The 15,700-nt window shown below is 28.9% G+C and overlaps 1 protein-coding gene across 1 annotated transcript; it reads left to right on the top strand.

Annotated features, from left to right (window-relative positions):
* Nucleotides 1-117: 117 nt before the first annotated feature.
* Nucleotides 118-5,660, top strand: LOC107438930 (protein timeless homolog). Its single transcript, XM_021147378.3, has one exon. It carries the CDS (start codon nt 449-451, stop codon nt 5,318-5,320), a length of 4,872 nt encoding a protein of 1,623 aa, XP_021003037.2. The 5' UTR covers nt 118-448; the 3' UTR covers nt 5,321-5,660.
* Nucleotides 5,661-15,700: the final 10,040 nt, after the last annotated feature.

The following is a 15,700-nucleotide window of genomic DNA, read 5'->3' as shown; positions in this document are numbered from 1 at the left end:
ATTCAAAAGAAAGCAGTTGCCAAATCTCAGTTTCTTAGAAGTCATAATTAATTAATAATTATCGATGCAACTCACGAATTTTTACAAATATTTTTATTTTCCTCAAATTTTGAAAAGAAGTTTATTTTAACCTATAAATGAAGCAAAATCTTTGAATTCCATTTTTTTTAAAAAGTTAAATATACTTTTAAATGATTGGCATCAAAACAAAACAAATATTGGCGCGTAATTTTTGTGTTGATAAAGATATGTTTAAGAATTAGTATTGCTTATATAATATTATAAATAAATTTCAAATTATCAAATAAATGAGATGGGAGCATTGTAAGAAGTTTTAGCTTAGTAGCTATGTTAAAGTACGCAGAGATACACCTTATGAGTTGTAATCCATCTAATATTATCATTTTACTCAAGTAATTTTTGATTATTTACTAATTAATTTTTCAAAATGAATCACTTGATTGAAGCTGATATATTAGCTACTTGCAACGCTTTAGGGACAGAAGTAACAGGTGTATATGAAAAGGGTGTCGAGTGTTTAGAATGTCTAAGAGACTTGCTTAGATACCTGAGGAAAGACGATGATAATCATTCAGTACTTCGTTTTCTTGGATCAATTCGTTTAGTGCAAACTGATCTTTTACCTTTATTAAAGCGGTATGAACAAGATGACGAAATTTTTGATTTTGTTCTCCGTCTGTTAGTGGCTCTCTCTAGTCCAGCAATTCTGCTCTTTAAAGAAGAAATTCCAGAAGATAAACTCTCTCACAATGTATATTTACAGCTAGTATCCTACTTACAAACATATAAAGATGCTTTTACAGATGCTGATGCGTGGAATGCACTATCCAAACGACTTCAAAATCTGCTGGAAACCAGATCTGTGGAACGAAGTGAAGCTGAAAGTTTAACCATAGAGAGGATTTTAATACTAATACGTAATATATTGCACATACCAACTGACGATAGAAATCTCACAAAAACTGATAGCGATCTCAGTTCTCATGATAAGGTGTTACTGAGTCTTCGAAAATCCAAAATTGATGTTTCCATCTTGTATTTGTGTGCAAATGAAGAAGAAAAACAGTTTTCTTTGCATGTATTAGAAATTGTCTCATTGATGCTTCGTGAACATTCTGCTGAAACTCTTGCGCTCTCTAATGAGCAGCGCTCAGCTGCGGAGAAAGAAAAAGATGTACATTCATTAGTGTCTGCTTTACAACGTGAACAGTCTATGAAAGTGAAAAACACTCAATCTATGATTACATCTAGATTTAATGGTGTTTACAGTGTCAAAAATATGAAATCCCTTAGTGATAAGGATTATATTTCTCATAAATTAATTACTAACATGGAAGATGTCAAATTTGACTCGAATAAAAATGCAAAGCGCAAACCTAAAAACAGACTTCCTCCCAAAGACGTTGATCAAACAAGGCAATCTACATTAACTGTTAGATTATTTCTTAAAAACTTTTGTAAAGAATTCCTTAAGACCTATAACAAATTAATGGCTCTTGTTAAGAAAGAGTTAATCCGAAAAAGTTCTGGGGATCATGATGACTCTTACTACCTATGGGCTATCGAATATTTTATGAAATTTAATCGTCATTATAAATTTCAGCCTGATTTTGTTAGTGAGACAATATCTGTACAAATATTTCATCACATTCAAACTCAAATAACTGATTATCTTGAAATGATGATGGCAGATAAAAAGAAAGCTAAAGTTTGGTCCAAGCGAATGCAATTGGGCGTTAGTGCTTATAAGGAGCTGTTGCAAACATTAAGAGCTATGACACAGTCTTCTGACTCTAATATAAAGAGAAATGCAGATATTGTAATTAGCAATATTTTTTACGTAATCGAATATCGAGAGATGCTGTTATCCCTTTTGACTCATTATGATGAAGTTAAATTTCCTCTAAGTTATTTAGCAGAATTAGTTGAAAGTGCTTATTTGTTTTTGAAGATGTTGGAAGATCACTCTAAACGAAATTCAGAAATAATTATTCAGAAGAAAAAACGTAAAATTCGAAGGCGGAAAAAAAAGTCCCAGCCTTTAGACCAAACTAATACCGCAGAAACAATAGAAGAAAAATGGGTTGATATTTCTAGTGAATTATCAGCTGCTGTACAAGATCGGCGAAGTATTCCAAAAGACATTTCTCCATTCGATGGTGCCTCTCAAGTTGAATTTGAAGAACAGAAAATTGAAGCAGTGTATAAAATAAGAAATGCCTTATTTGCTAAAGAAGCAAATAAAGCTGTTGGTTTATTGCGTGCTGCCCGAGACCTATGGCCGGAAGGGGATTCTTTTGGCTCTCCTGACATTGAGTCTGAAGATGAGTTTTGTGTGTTAAGAGAAATATTTTTATCAGACTTGACTGATCCTGGACATGCTATCAAACCTGCTACTGAAGATCCTGATTTAGCTGAATATGAATCAGATGAAGAAGAAGAATCTCTACCTGCAGTCACTGAACAAAAATTGGATATTAATGAAATATACAATAAATATGCAACACACAAAGTAGTTATTCCATGTTGCTTACTGTTGAATAATTATCAAGGTAACTCGCGTCAAACAAATTCATGTTTAATAAAGTTTTTGCATAGGATAGCTTGGAGCTGCAAAATGCATGCATTATTTTTCCAAGCTACAGTCTTTTTAACATTCCAAAGAATTTTTCGAGATCCTGATAGTTCTCGTGATCCATTAATAAAGGAATTTTTCAGATTTGGAAAATTCATCATGAGAAAATTTTTTGAAACTGCTGAAAAGAATAAAAAGGCATTTGTGGAAATTCTGTTTTGGAAAGGCACAAGAGAAGCATATGAGTTGGAAGAAGGGTATGGTGAAGCTGAGAATCGTTCTAATAAGATAGCTTGGACAGAAGATGAAGAAGAAGAACTCAAGTATTTGTTTGAAGAAAACCAAAATATTTACATTGAAGGTCAAGATATTGCTGATTTGATCTTAGTTAATCTTCATAAGAAGAGAACAAAGCTTCAAATAATTTCTGCTCTCAAAAGGTTGGGTCTGATTCAAAATGTTAAAGATTTGAAACCTCAACTGAGAAAGGAGTGGCAAGAAGCTGAGATAATTGATCTCCAGAATTTATATGAAGATCATAAACTTTCTGATGATGTTATGACAAATATTTTGAATCGTTTATCTATAAAACGATCTAGGAAGGCAGTGGTTGAAAAGCTGCTTGAATTGAATATAATTCAAGACCGTAAAGAAGTTCTGAAAAAGAAATCTAAGAAAAAGAACAACTCCAATAGCTCCGGCTCTGATTCTGATGTTGAACCTGAAGAGGATTTTTGGTCGAAATCTAATAAAAATAAATCTCAGGTATCTTCAGATGATGATGCTGAGGAAGACTTTTTCAGAAGTTTAAAAGCTGATAAAGAAAATACTACTGGAATTGCAAGCATTGAAGAAAATGAAAATCTTGATTCAGCACAGGAAAAATTTGCAAATTCTGATAACGAAAGTAATAAAATATGGGATGAAAGTGAGATTTTTGAATTAAACAAATTCTTTAATGAAAATAAGGATAGTGAAGATATTCTTAGTATTCTCTGTAGATTGCTTACAGTAAAAAGAAAGAAAAAGGAAATTGTTGAGAAGCTTTTAGAATTGAATTTAATAAATGATAAAGAAATGTTGAAAAAGAGTAACAAAACAAAAAAGAAAGATAAAAAAGTAATACAGAGTGATGATGAATCAGTAAATTCTGAAACCATAACTCATAAAAAGTCAAAAAAATTTAGACAAATTTTATCAGATGACTCTGAAGATGAATCAACCAAAAGCAGTGATAAAAATAAACAAAAGCAAGTGAAAAAGCGCCCTCCAAAGGTGTGGGATGAAAGTGAAATTATTGAACTGCACAAGCTATTTGAAGAATGTAAAAATGACAATGATTCAGTTGGAAATATTTTTGAAAAACAAACTATGAAGCGCCCAAAACCTTTAATTATTGAAAAATTGTTGGAATTAGGATTAATAAAAGATAGAAAAGAAATAAGAAAGAAAAAAGAAAGCAAAGCTAGTCAGAAACTAGAAAGTACTTCTGAATTAAATACTAAACAGAACAAAAAGCAATTGTCTAAAGTATGGGAAGAAAATGAAGTAATAGAGCTGCATGAATTATTTCAAAAGAATAAAGACAGTAAAGATATAGTTGGTAATATAATGAAACAGCAAACTATTAAACGACCTAAGCCAATTATTATAGAAAAGATGTTGGAATTGGGATTAATAAAAGATAGAAAAGAGGTCAGAAAAAAAAGAGAAACTAAAAGCAGTAAGGGGAAAAAGAATAAAGAATCTGAATCTTCATCTGATAACGACGATGTTCCTTTAACAGTACTTGCGAATACTTCCAAAGCTAGCCAGAAGCCAGAAAGTTCTACTGAATCAAGCTCAAATCAGAATAAAAAGCAAAGTTCTAAAGTGTGGGAAAAAAATGAAGTTATAGAGCTGCGTGAATTATTTCAAAAGAATAAAGGCCGTAAAGATATAGTTGGCAATATAATGAGAAATCAAACTGTTAAACGACCTAAGCCAATTATTATTGAAAAAATGTTAGATTTGGGATTAATAAAAGATAGAAAAGAGGTCAGAATAAGAAGAGAAAGTGAGGAGGCAAAGAATAAAGAATCTGATTCTTCTTCGTCTGATGATGATGATAATGTTCCGTTAACATTGATCACTAATACCCCAATAAACATTCCAAAAGTGTGGCAGGAAGAAGAGATAATTGAACTGCAGCTGTTGTTTGAGGAAAACAAAACTCAATCAGACTTACTGGACAAAGTAATTTCAAAAATGAAAATACACAGGACTGAAAAAGATGTTGCTGAAAAGTTATCGGAACTAGGTTTAATTTCAAATGAGAAAAACCTAGAAAAAACTGAATCCGGAGGTAAATATGTTGAGAATTTGGTTTCGGCAAAAATGCACAAAAAGAAAAGAAAAATTATTGAAGATTCCTCTGATGAGGAGGACTTAAGGTTAGACAGTTTGTCTACAAAGAGTGCTTCAGTTTCACTATCTGATATGAACACTGAAAATTTAGATCCAAATAGCTTAGATGATGTTGTTGGTGTCCATAAAAGGAAAAGGTTACGCATCAATCTCAGTGACGATTCTGATGATGATATTAGTGCTCCTCGTGTGTTGGTGAATGAACATGAAATAACTGATACAAATGTCATGAAATTGAATTCTCCTATTAAACAGACAGCACCCTTTTCTTCTAAAAAAAGAATACGTGTTTTACAAGAAAGTGATGAATCTGACTGATATAAAGATGAAAGTGTTTTAGTCATTTCAAAGAAGCACCTTATTTCAGCAAAAGAATTCGTGTTTTACAAGAAAGTGATGAATCTGACTGATATAAAGATGAAAGTGTTTTAGTCATTTCAAAGAAGCACCTCATTTCTTGGAGAATGAGTACCGAATAACTGATTTTTAGTACATTGAATTGTACTTTTCTTTTTAACAGATAGCATATATTTCTTATAAAAAAATCTTAGTTTTATGTAGAAACAAGTTTCTTCCATAATGGAAAAAATTGGCCTGGAAGAAATAAATTTCTTCCACCCCGATTGGTGGAAAAAATAAAAGTAACTCAAAGAAAAAAGTATTGAATTAAAATTTTATAATTGCTATCTAGTAAAAATAGTAGTACTATTACTCAGTCATGAATAAATTAAAATAAGTGAAAATAATAAATTTAAAAAAAATGGAAAAGAAAAATAAATTTTGTGAATTTCTTAAAAAATTAAAACTATTGTACTTTCAATGTTTTAAATAAAGAAATACAATAGAACTTAATTTTATTACAATATAAAAACCTTCTAAAATTCTTAATCAAATTATATATTATTGTAAATGTATAATTTTATTATGATATTTAACAATCATACATTGTACAAATCATACATTGTATTCATAATTACAAACAAATACTACATTTCATTATCTAGTTTTTACAAAAACAATTAGCATGCCGAAAGTATTTATCAAAAAAAAAATTTTATATATTATAACTTCTTCCCATACTTTAGATTGTTTTTTAACTTTTAAATTTTTATTCACAAATTACAGAATTTTCATTTTCAAATCAATGATTAGTTTTACAAAATTAAACAAATTTGATTCAATTTAAAACCATTTTAATTGAACTGAAAATTGTATTTTAACTTGCATGTTTCTTTTAAAAAATAAAACTTATAAGTTTTTAAATATGAATGCTATATTTAAGGAGTTTCCCCCCCCCCACACACACACACACACATTTTTGGTATTTTACTTAATATTTACTAATGTTATGAATTTAGGGAGAAAAACTAGTTCTTATTTTAATATTAAGGAAATCNTGAATCTGACTGATATAAAGATGAAAGTGTTTTAGTCATTTCAAAGAAGCACCTTATTTCAGCAAAAGAATTCGTGTTTTACAAGAAAGTGATGAATCTGACTGATATAAAGATGAAAGTGTTTTAGTCATTTCAAAGAAGCACCTCATTTCTTGGAGAATGAGTACCGAATAACTGATTTTTAGTACATTGAATTGTACTTTTCTTTTTAACAGATAGCATATATTTCTTATAAAAAAATCTTAGTTTTATGTAGAAACAAGTTTCTTCCATAATGGAAAAAATTGGCCTGGAAGAAATAAATTTCTTCCACCCCGATTGGTGGAAAAAATAAAAGTAACTCAAAGAAAAAAGTATTGAATTAAAATTTTATAATTGCTATCTAGTAAAAATAGTAGTACTATTACTCAGTCATGAATAAATTAAAATAAGTGAAAATAATAAATTTAAAAACAATTTAAAAGCAAAATTAATTTTGTGAATTTCTTAAAAAATTAAAACCACTGTAGTTTCAATGTTTTAAATAAAGAAATACAATACAACTTAATTTTATTACAATATAAAAAACTTCTAAAAATCTTAATCAAATTATATATTATTGTAAATATATAATTTTATTATGATATTTAACAATCATACATTGTATTCATAATTACAAACAAATACTAAATTTCATTATCTAGTTTTTACAAAGGCAATTAGCATGCCAAAAATATTTATCAAAAATTTTTTTTATATTAATTGTTTATTAACTATTAAATTTTTATTCACAAATTACAGAATTTTCACTTTCAAATCAATGATAAGTTTTTGAAAATTAAACAAATTTGATTCAGTTTAAAAGCATTTTAAATTGAACTAAAATTGTATTTTAACTTACATGTTTCTTTTAAAAAATGAAACTTATAATTTTTTTAATATAAATGCTATATTTAAGGGGGTTTTTTCCCCCACATTTTTGGTATTTTACTTAATATTTACTTATGTTATGAATTTAGGAAGAAAAACTAGTTCTTATTTTAATATTAAAGAAATCAAAAAATTAAAATTATTTAAAAAAAAAAATTAAGTCAAAATTATTATATTAAAATACAATGGCCTAAAATTTTCAAGAAAAAATTTTAGCAAAGTAATGAATTTTGAATTAATATTTTACCAAATGTTATTTTTTTAGATAACTCCATCTTTAAACCGAATATTCAGTAAATTTAATATAAGTAGTACGCCTGATTCATCTATAAGAGCATATATTTTTATAAATATAAAGTTAACATAAATTATTTTTGAAAATAAGGATAATATAAATTCAAAATAAATAACATGAAAACAGTTATCTTTTTAAAAAAATTTATGTGAAAAAATATTTGCTTTTTTGTACTATATTTATTTTATTTGTTTTAAATTTGAACTATTCATTTATTAGTTATTGTTAAACAATTGTATTGGTCAATTTTAATTTCTTCTATTTTGTCTATTTCTTCTGGTTTTTTTCCAATTTTGTTTTTTGTTGGAAAAAACTGGTTTCTTCCTGAAAAATTGCCAACCCTGATTTTATGAAAAATATTTAAGTATGTTTCGGTATCAGTATCTATTCATGCCTACTACTTTTACCAAGCCACCAATGGGTTTTTAACCTTGCAAAATTTTATTTTTAAAAAAAATGTGTTATGGTTTGTGGGAGGGAGGCTAGCTATGAGTTAAACTTTTGTAGTTTGTAGTCTTCTGTGATTTTTTTTTATTTTTTAAGTTAATTGCTGGCCATTGCTCGGAAGTCGCCAAATAATGGTGGTCATTTTGTTATAGACATTGGTACACGGAAATCTTCTCATGTGTTTGTGTGTCATATTTTCTGTGTTTTAAGAAAATAACTTATTTTTTGTCTCCAAATTTAATAAAAGCATATGTTTTTAATATTATTTTTATTAGTATTTAATGTAACAATCTTTACATCTGTATTCTTAACAGGAAAAAATTTGTGTTTTTTATGTTTGCTTATGTATATTCAGTTTTGTAAGATTTTGCCTCTCTCTCTATATGGATAATTTATAAGATTATCGAAGTTTTTTGTCTTAAAAAAATATTATTTAAAGTTGTAAAATTTTATTCAATGTAAAGTTATAAAAAGAAAACAATACCAAATGTGGTGGATTTATATTTTTACTTTATCTAAAACCTGAAATAATCCCCCAAAAGTCCCCTTTTAAGTCCCATATTGCAATGGGACTCAAAAACTGAGTTTGTACTGTTTGTTCTCTCTAAGCTTGCTGCAACTCTGCATTGTCAATTACAATAAAATTAAATGCTAAATATCTCTTCATTATGATACTTCTATTTCATGTTGTAATTTAAAATTTTTTGTAGTATATCTAAGGTAGGATGTTTCTAAATCTATATACGCCATAGGTTGTGCTGTTATCAAGTGAAAATTCCAGAAATTATTTGGAAGCAGCTCTAAGGTTTAGTTAGATCTAAAAATGCCACCTTTTAAAAAAAAAATTAATTTATTATTATATTGCCTCAAATCTTTCGATTATAGTGTGTTTTAAAATAATAAAGGAAGAGATTTCATTTGCTAGATAAGAATTGTGTTTATTTCTTGTCTGATGGGACAAATATTGTATTCTAGTTTGTCTAAAGTAAGAACTCCCCTAGCCATTCGACTGGACCAGTGGCGGTGACTATGGTAACAAGGTTTAACTATTCTAAATAGAGGTGTGTGTGGTCACTGTTTAGGAAAAGTTTTGGCTCGAGTCGGTGAGAGAAAGGGAGTCTTTTTCTTCAGTCTATTTTGTTAGCCCCAGAGTGAGAAGAAGTTACCATCCCTGAAATGTGCTATTCTTGTTTCCATCTTGTTCCCATTCAGCAGACGGCCTCAGACTTTGTGGCGGAGGGAGCTCTTACCGTCGACAAACTATAGGTAAGCTTAGATTTGAAACTTTAAGAAAACTCTCTTATGGCTTCTTGTTGGGCACTAATCAAATAAATTGCTTCAGCTGGATGAAAAAGTAAAATTTAAATGTCATGATTCTTAAATAATCTAGAATTAATCTATTGATCTTAAATTTTTTAAATAATTCTTACTTCATAAATGACCTATGGTATAGTAAATGACTCTCTGTGTTCTGCAACTGTGCAAGTGCTTTAGATTAGTCAAATTTAACAGAATAAACAATTGTTTTTGTGAAATTATATCCATATGAATTATATCATTGTTAAAATCCCTTCCAAAAGTCTTCCTCAAGAGTTAATTACGTATTAATTGATTTGAAAAGAGATATGGTTTATAAAATCTATTAGATAGTAATAAGAAATGAATAAAAATAAATAGCATTAAAAACAGTGCAAAAAAGTTTCAGCATTAAAAACAATGCAAAATTTTTCTCAGTATTGAAGAAAAAAAATTGAAAGTTTTCAGTGCTTGATGTGTCAAGCAGCTGCAATTAGGAACTGAGAGACAAAGGTTGTAAAAGCATACTTTTAAAATAAATAAATAAAAATAATATAAATCTGAAACCGCAAAAGAGCTGTTAGGAAAATAGAAGATGAGTGTGAGATAATAAAATCCCTCCCAGAAATTATCATCAAGAGTTAATTACGTATTAATCGATTAGAAAAGAGATTTGGTTTATAAAATATATTAGACAGTAATAAGAAATGAATAAAAGTAAATAGCATTAAAAACAATGCAAAAAAGTTTCAGCATTAAAAACAATGCAAAATTTTTCTCAATATTGAAAAAAACTGTGAACGTTTCCAGTGCTTGATGTGTCAAGCAGCTGCAATTAGGAACTAAGACAAAGAATGTGAAAGCATACTTTTAAAATAAATAAATAAAAATAATATAATCCAAAACAGCAAAGGGAAAATAGAAGATGAGTGTGAGATAATAAAGTCCCTCCCAGAAATCATCCTCAAGAGTTAATTACGTATTGATCGATTAGAAAAGAGATTTGGTTTATAAAATCTGTTAGATAGTAATAAGAAATGAATAAAAATAAATAGCATTAAAGACAATGCAAAATTTTTCTCAGTATTGAAAAAAAATTTGAAAGTTTCCACTGCTTGATGTGTCTAGGAACTGAGAGACAAAGGTTGTGAAAGCATGCTTTTAAAATAAAAATAATATAATCCGAAACCGCAAAAGAAAAATAGAAGATGAGTGTGAGATAATAAAATCCCTCCCAGAAATCATCCTCAAGAGTTAATTACGTATTAATCGATTAGAAAAAATATTTGGTTTATAAAATCTATTAGATGGTAATAAGAAATTAATAAAAATAAACAGCAGTAAAAACAATGCGAAATTTTTCTCAGTATTAAAAAAAAAGCATAAGTTTCCATGTGATGTGTCAAGCAGCTGCTGTTCACCTATTAGGAACTGCGCGACAAAGGTTAAAAAAGCATACTTTTTTTTAGAAGAAAAAAAAACCGAAACCGCAAAGAGAGCTGTAAGGAAAATAGAAGACGAGTGTGAGAGGGGAAGGAAAAAGTGGAATAATCAAGTAAGTAATGAGTTCGAAATGAAGATAGAAGTTTTAATTTTAAATAGAAAAGCTAATAGTTATATTCAAAATTATGATAAGTTAAACTTTTTGTAGAAAATATATCCTCCCTAAATCCCCAGTTATTGAGGATTCAATTCTATTTAAAAAAAAAAAAGTCTATTATATATATTTTTTTTTAAATAGTCCGTTATTTAAATTTCCGTGTATTTTTACAATTTATGAATATTATAACTGTCAATTATAAAAACTCCACCCAGAAGGATATTCTGGCTGCGCCATCAACAACATCAGCCTTCACCTGCATGGTAACTGCGAAAAGGAACCACATAGATCAGTTTTTGTTTTTATTTGACTCTCAGCAACAATTTACAGTTTGTGTAGAAGGAAGAAAAAAAAACAATTATTATGTAGATAAAATGATTTATACAAAACAATTCCAACAAAAACAATTTAAAAGTTTTTGCATAGTTGATCTTTCCCCACAAAACCCTTTATATTCTTTCCTTGTTTTAAGTAAATTCTACGCGTGCATTAAGCCGATATATTTATAATAAAAACAGTAATTAATGTGTTCCTGGCCATCTCATTTTACTTATGATAATTTTAATGCATTAAGTCATATGTTCAAGGTTCTCTAATTATATCTATATACTATTTCAGATATCAATTGGATTCTCAAATTTTAAAATAATTGGATCAGCAGTTTAAAGCGAGAAACAAATGTCGCTGATGATTATCTCCGTATATTAGAAAATCGTAAGGACAGCTGGGCGCTGACGCTGTTTTGAATGCCCACCTTAACGTTGCATTTTACTGCGCAAAAATTTTAAGATTTAGAAACTTGAAATTACTAAGATGTATAGAAAAGTGTACGAAAATCAAGATAAAATTTTTAAAAAAAATTAACATTCGATAATTAGTCTGAGAATTATTAACTGTTTAACTTACTGGAAAAAGCTTATAGGTCAACACACTGAAAGGGCCACATTTGTTTATGAACAACTCACAGTTTTTTTTTTTTTTTTCCTTTTAAATTCTTATTTGTTCGAAAGTTGCTGCAGTTTTAAGTTTTTTTTTTCCTATCTGTTTTCTTTACATAATAATTATTTAAACATCATTGTACAGAACGCCAGAAAAAGAAAAAAACGGATCACTCTGAATAACTTTTGATGTAATGATCGGATCTTCACTTTCAAGGACTCACTCTTAATGGTTTAAGGGCGTGACCTCAAATATGCTAATTAATTAGAACAGATGATATTTTAAGTTACGAAATTAGACAAAATAAAAACGCATTTACCCTGAATAAACATATTTTTTATCTACGGATTCGGATTTCTGACCCCCAAAATAAAGAGGGTAGCCGCTTTCTGGGAAATATGGTCCCCATATTTCAGTCAGGAGAGCGATCCAAAGTTTAGACCCCTTAAATATTAATTTTATTTTTTGTGTATTTCGCCATATCTCAAGAAATTTTTAAGCGAGGTGAAGATTTTTTGCATGTAATTATAAAATATGTTTATTTAAAGATTATTCCATTGGAAAAATAAATTTTAATTCATATTTATCATTTTATTTAAAGATATTCGAAAAAAAATTTGAATTGTAAGGTATACAGTTTTTTCTACATTAGTTTAAAGTATCTAATTTTACATGGCAAAATACAAAACTTGAAGGAAATTGGTCGAATAGTTTCTGAAAAATCGAGTTTAAAAAAAGTCATATATTTAAAATTCGATATCTCAGGAACTATTCAATCGATTTCGCTCAAATTTTGTATTCTGCACTTAAAATTACTTGCTTTAAAATGATGTAAAAAATTGTATACCTTACAATTCAAGATTTTTTCGACTGTTATTAGATATAATTATAAATATTAACTAAAATTTATTTTTTCCATGGAATTATCTTTGGATAAAGAATTTCATAATTGTATGTGAAATTTTTTAAATTCGCTTAAAAATTTCTCGAGATGTGGCGAAATACACAAAAAGTAAAATTAACATTTAAGGTGTCCGAATTTTGGATAGCTCTCCTCACCAAACTAAGGAGATCAAATATATGTTGGGGGTCAGAAATCCGAATCCGTTAAAAAAAATTTTAAAAAATTGCTTGTTCAGAAAAAGTGCGTTTTTGTGTCTGATTTCGTAACTCAGTGTTTCCCAAACTTATGACTTTTGTGTACCCTTTCTAAATTTTTCGTTACGCTGTGAACCACTAATAAAAAAATGAATGCATTTTTTATTATAAAAAAATTGCATAAGAGTTAAAAATCACAACTGGCTGTTGCAGGGCTCGAAAGAACTCGGAAATTTCACCCGTCCCCGAGGACGGCTTGTCTAACAATGTACCCGTCCTCCTTTGAAACTAACCCGTAGCTTTTTAAATAAATAAAAATGTAATTTTCTCTTATTTGGCTGAAAAGCCCCTTTCAATCGCTGCTGTACTCCCAGACCGAGAAAACATCAATTCCACCAAGCGCAGTATGTTTCTGTATTGTGTATGAGGAGCTAGACTCTTGAAAGATAGCAAAAATTGAAAACGTATCACGAACATTAACGGGAAAAAGGCCGTCCGCGCGGACGTCAGATTCGAGAAATTCGTTGTCCGCGGGGAATTTGTGACCGCCGAGGACGGGCGGTTTTTCGTGCCCTGGGCTGTTGACATCATTAATTATTAACTGTTAACTCTGCAAAAAATAGCCAATAGAAAGATACTTAATCGTAAATTTTCACGGCTAGCTTTGTTTTTAAATAAAATGTTTTGAAATTTTCTTCTGTTGCAAGATATTTCGCATAAGAACGCCTAACCCGCTAAACTGTTCCCGTACCCCTGGGGGTACGCGAACCACACTTTAGGAAGCACTGTCGTAACTCAAAATATCGCCTGCGTTTATTAATTAGAATACTTGAGGTCACCCCCTCAAACCACTAAGACTGAGTCCTAGAACTTGAAGATCCGATCATTAAATCAAAAGTTATTTAGGGTTGTCAGTTTTTTATTATTTTTTTTTGGGGGGGGGGGAGAGCTTTGCTCTCTGGCGATTTTTATTTCATAAGCTCTCGCTTAACTTGGTATGAAAAGAACAACAAAAAAATGAATAAATGAAAAATAAAACAGGTTAGATGTTGCCAGATTATATTTTTTTACATATAATTTAATAATATATATTATAATTTTATATATATACATATATAAATCTTAGAATTTTTATTAAAATTTCTAAAAATACAAAAACTGTATCCAATGTGAACAGTTTAATGATGTAAGGTTATTATTACATATTATTAGCAAATAAAATTACTTATTTTTTATTAGTGCTTTTTATGTCGAATATTCTGTATTCTAAAGTTTAATTCTTTTTTTTTCTGTTACATTTGATTATTTTTCAAATCCAGCTATGCTTTCATTTCGTTGCGATTAACATATTAATAAAATATGCTTACATGAAATTGTAATAATTATATATTTTCTATACAATATGATCGTTATTTTAACGACTTCTAAGAAATTCAAGAAGGGAAACGATTTATGTAGGGGAGAGTGGGGTCAATTGTAACAGGGTATGATTGTAACAAAGCAAAAATTTCGAATGTCGGGTTCTAGATTTGGTTCCTAGGTGGGGCACAAGGTGTATTTAATAAATCTACGTGTACACACCTGCTGGCAACCATTTTTATGTACTTTTGAAAGAGTTACATCACAAAAGATATTTTCACGATACGTAAGTACTTTTTTTGGTATTAGAATATTATATTGTAACAAAGTAATTTTGTTTAAACAAATAAAAATTATTAACCGAATGTGTAAGTGGACACCTTAATTAACATTTCAAAAGAAAAAGATTAGTTTTGTTAATTAACTAGCATTGTTTTTAACAAATGAAGCTGAAATGGCGTCTTGGGGACGATTGTAACAGCTGAAAATAAATAATCTTATGTTTACAAACCATTACTCAACTCTTTAAGAACCACCAATAGTTTCCTACATCATTTATATTAGGTTGCATGTGCATTATTTTATTTGTCACTTTTCACCGCATAAATTAAAATTTTTAACCCCTTAAAGTTAAAAGTTTAACCCTTTAGGTCTCTACTCATTATTATTTTTACTCCTAAAATATCACTACTATTTTGATCAATAAAAAATATATCACAACTATGATAATATGTATAATTAACCATGTTTCAGTTGAATTTATGAACTGTTACAATTGACCTCGTAAGTGGGGACAATTGTAACAAGTGCACGACTGTCAAAAATTGTTAATAACTAATATAATAACATTTAAAATAAGGTATTTTTTTTTCTAGTGGTGGATAGTCTACTTTACTCGTCTGTCAATTAATACTAATAATATATTGAATTGTTTGTTAGTTAAAAATAGTTAAGTAAGAAATGTTACAATTGACCCCACCCTCCCTTACATTAAAGATTATTCGGAGAAAAAAAACGAATTTGCACACCGACAGGGTTTTTCACAGCACGGCCTATCTCCACTGAGTAATAACTCTCAGAACGGGGCGGTAACCGATGTTATTTACCAAAATTTTGTCAACCACACAATGCAACAGATGGCAATCCAATCGTATTTTTGTAAAAAAAAATGAAAGAAAAAAAAATTTGGGCGAAGTTTTCTGGTGATAATAATAATGATAAAATAAATTATTAAAATTCGTTCTTCCGCTTCAAAAGAATCTTGAAGAAGTATTGATATCTTAATTCCTATAATAAGCTTTGATTTACGATAAAAACGTACTATTATGTTTGTGAAAAAATAAATTATACGTAACTAA

Source organism: Parasteatoda tepidariorum, chromosome 9, assembly GCF_043381705.1.
Source record: "Parasteatoda tepidariorum isolate YZ-2023 chromosome 9, CAS_Ptep_4.0, whole genome shotgun sequence".
In the NCBI taxonomy this organism is placed as follows: Eukaryota; Metazoa; Arthropoda; class Arachnida; order Araneae; family Theridiidae; genus Parasteatoda; species Parasteatoda tepidariorum.
The sequence above is the reverse complement of the archived record's forward strand: the minus strand, read 5'-3'. Positions and strand labels throughout refer to the sequence as shown.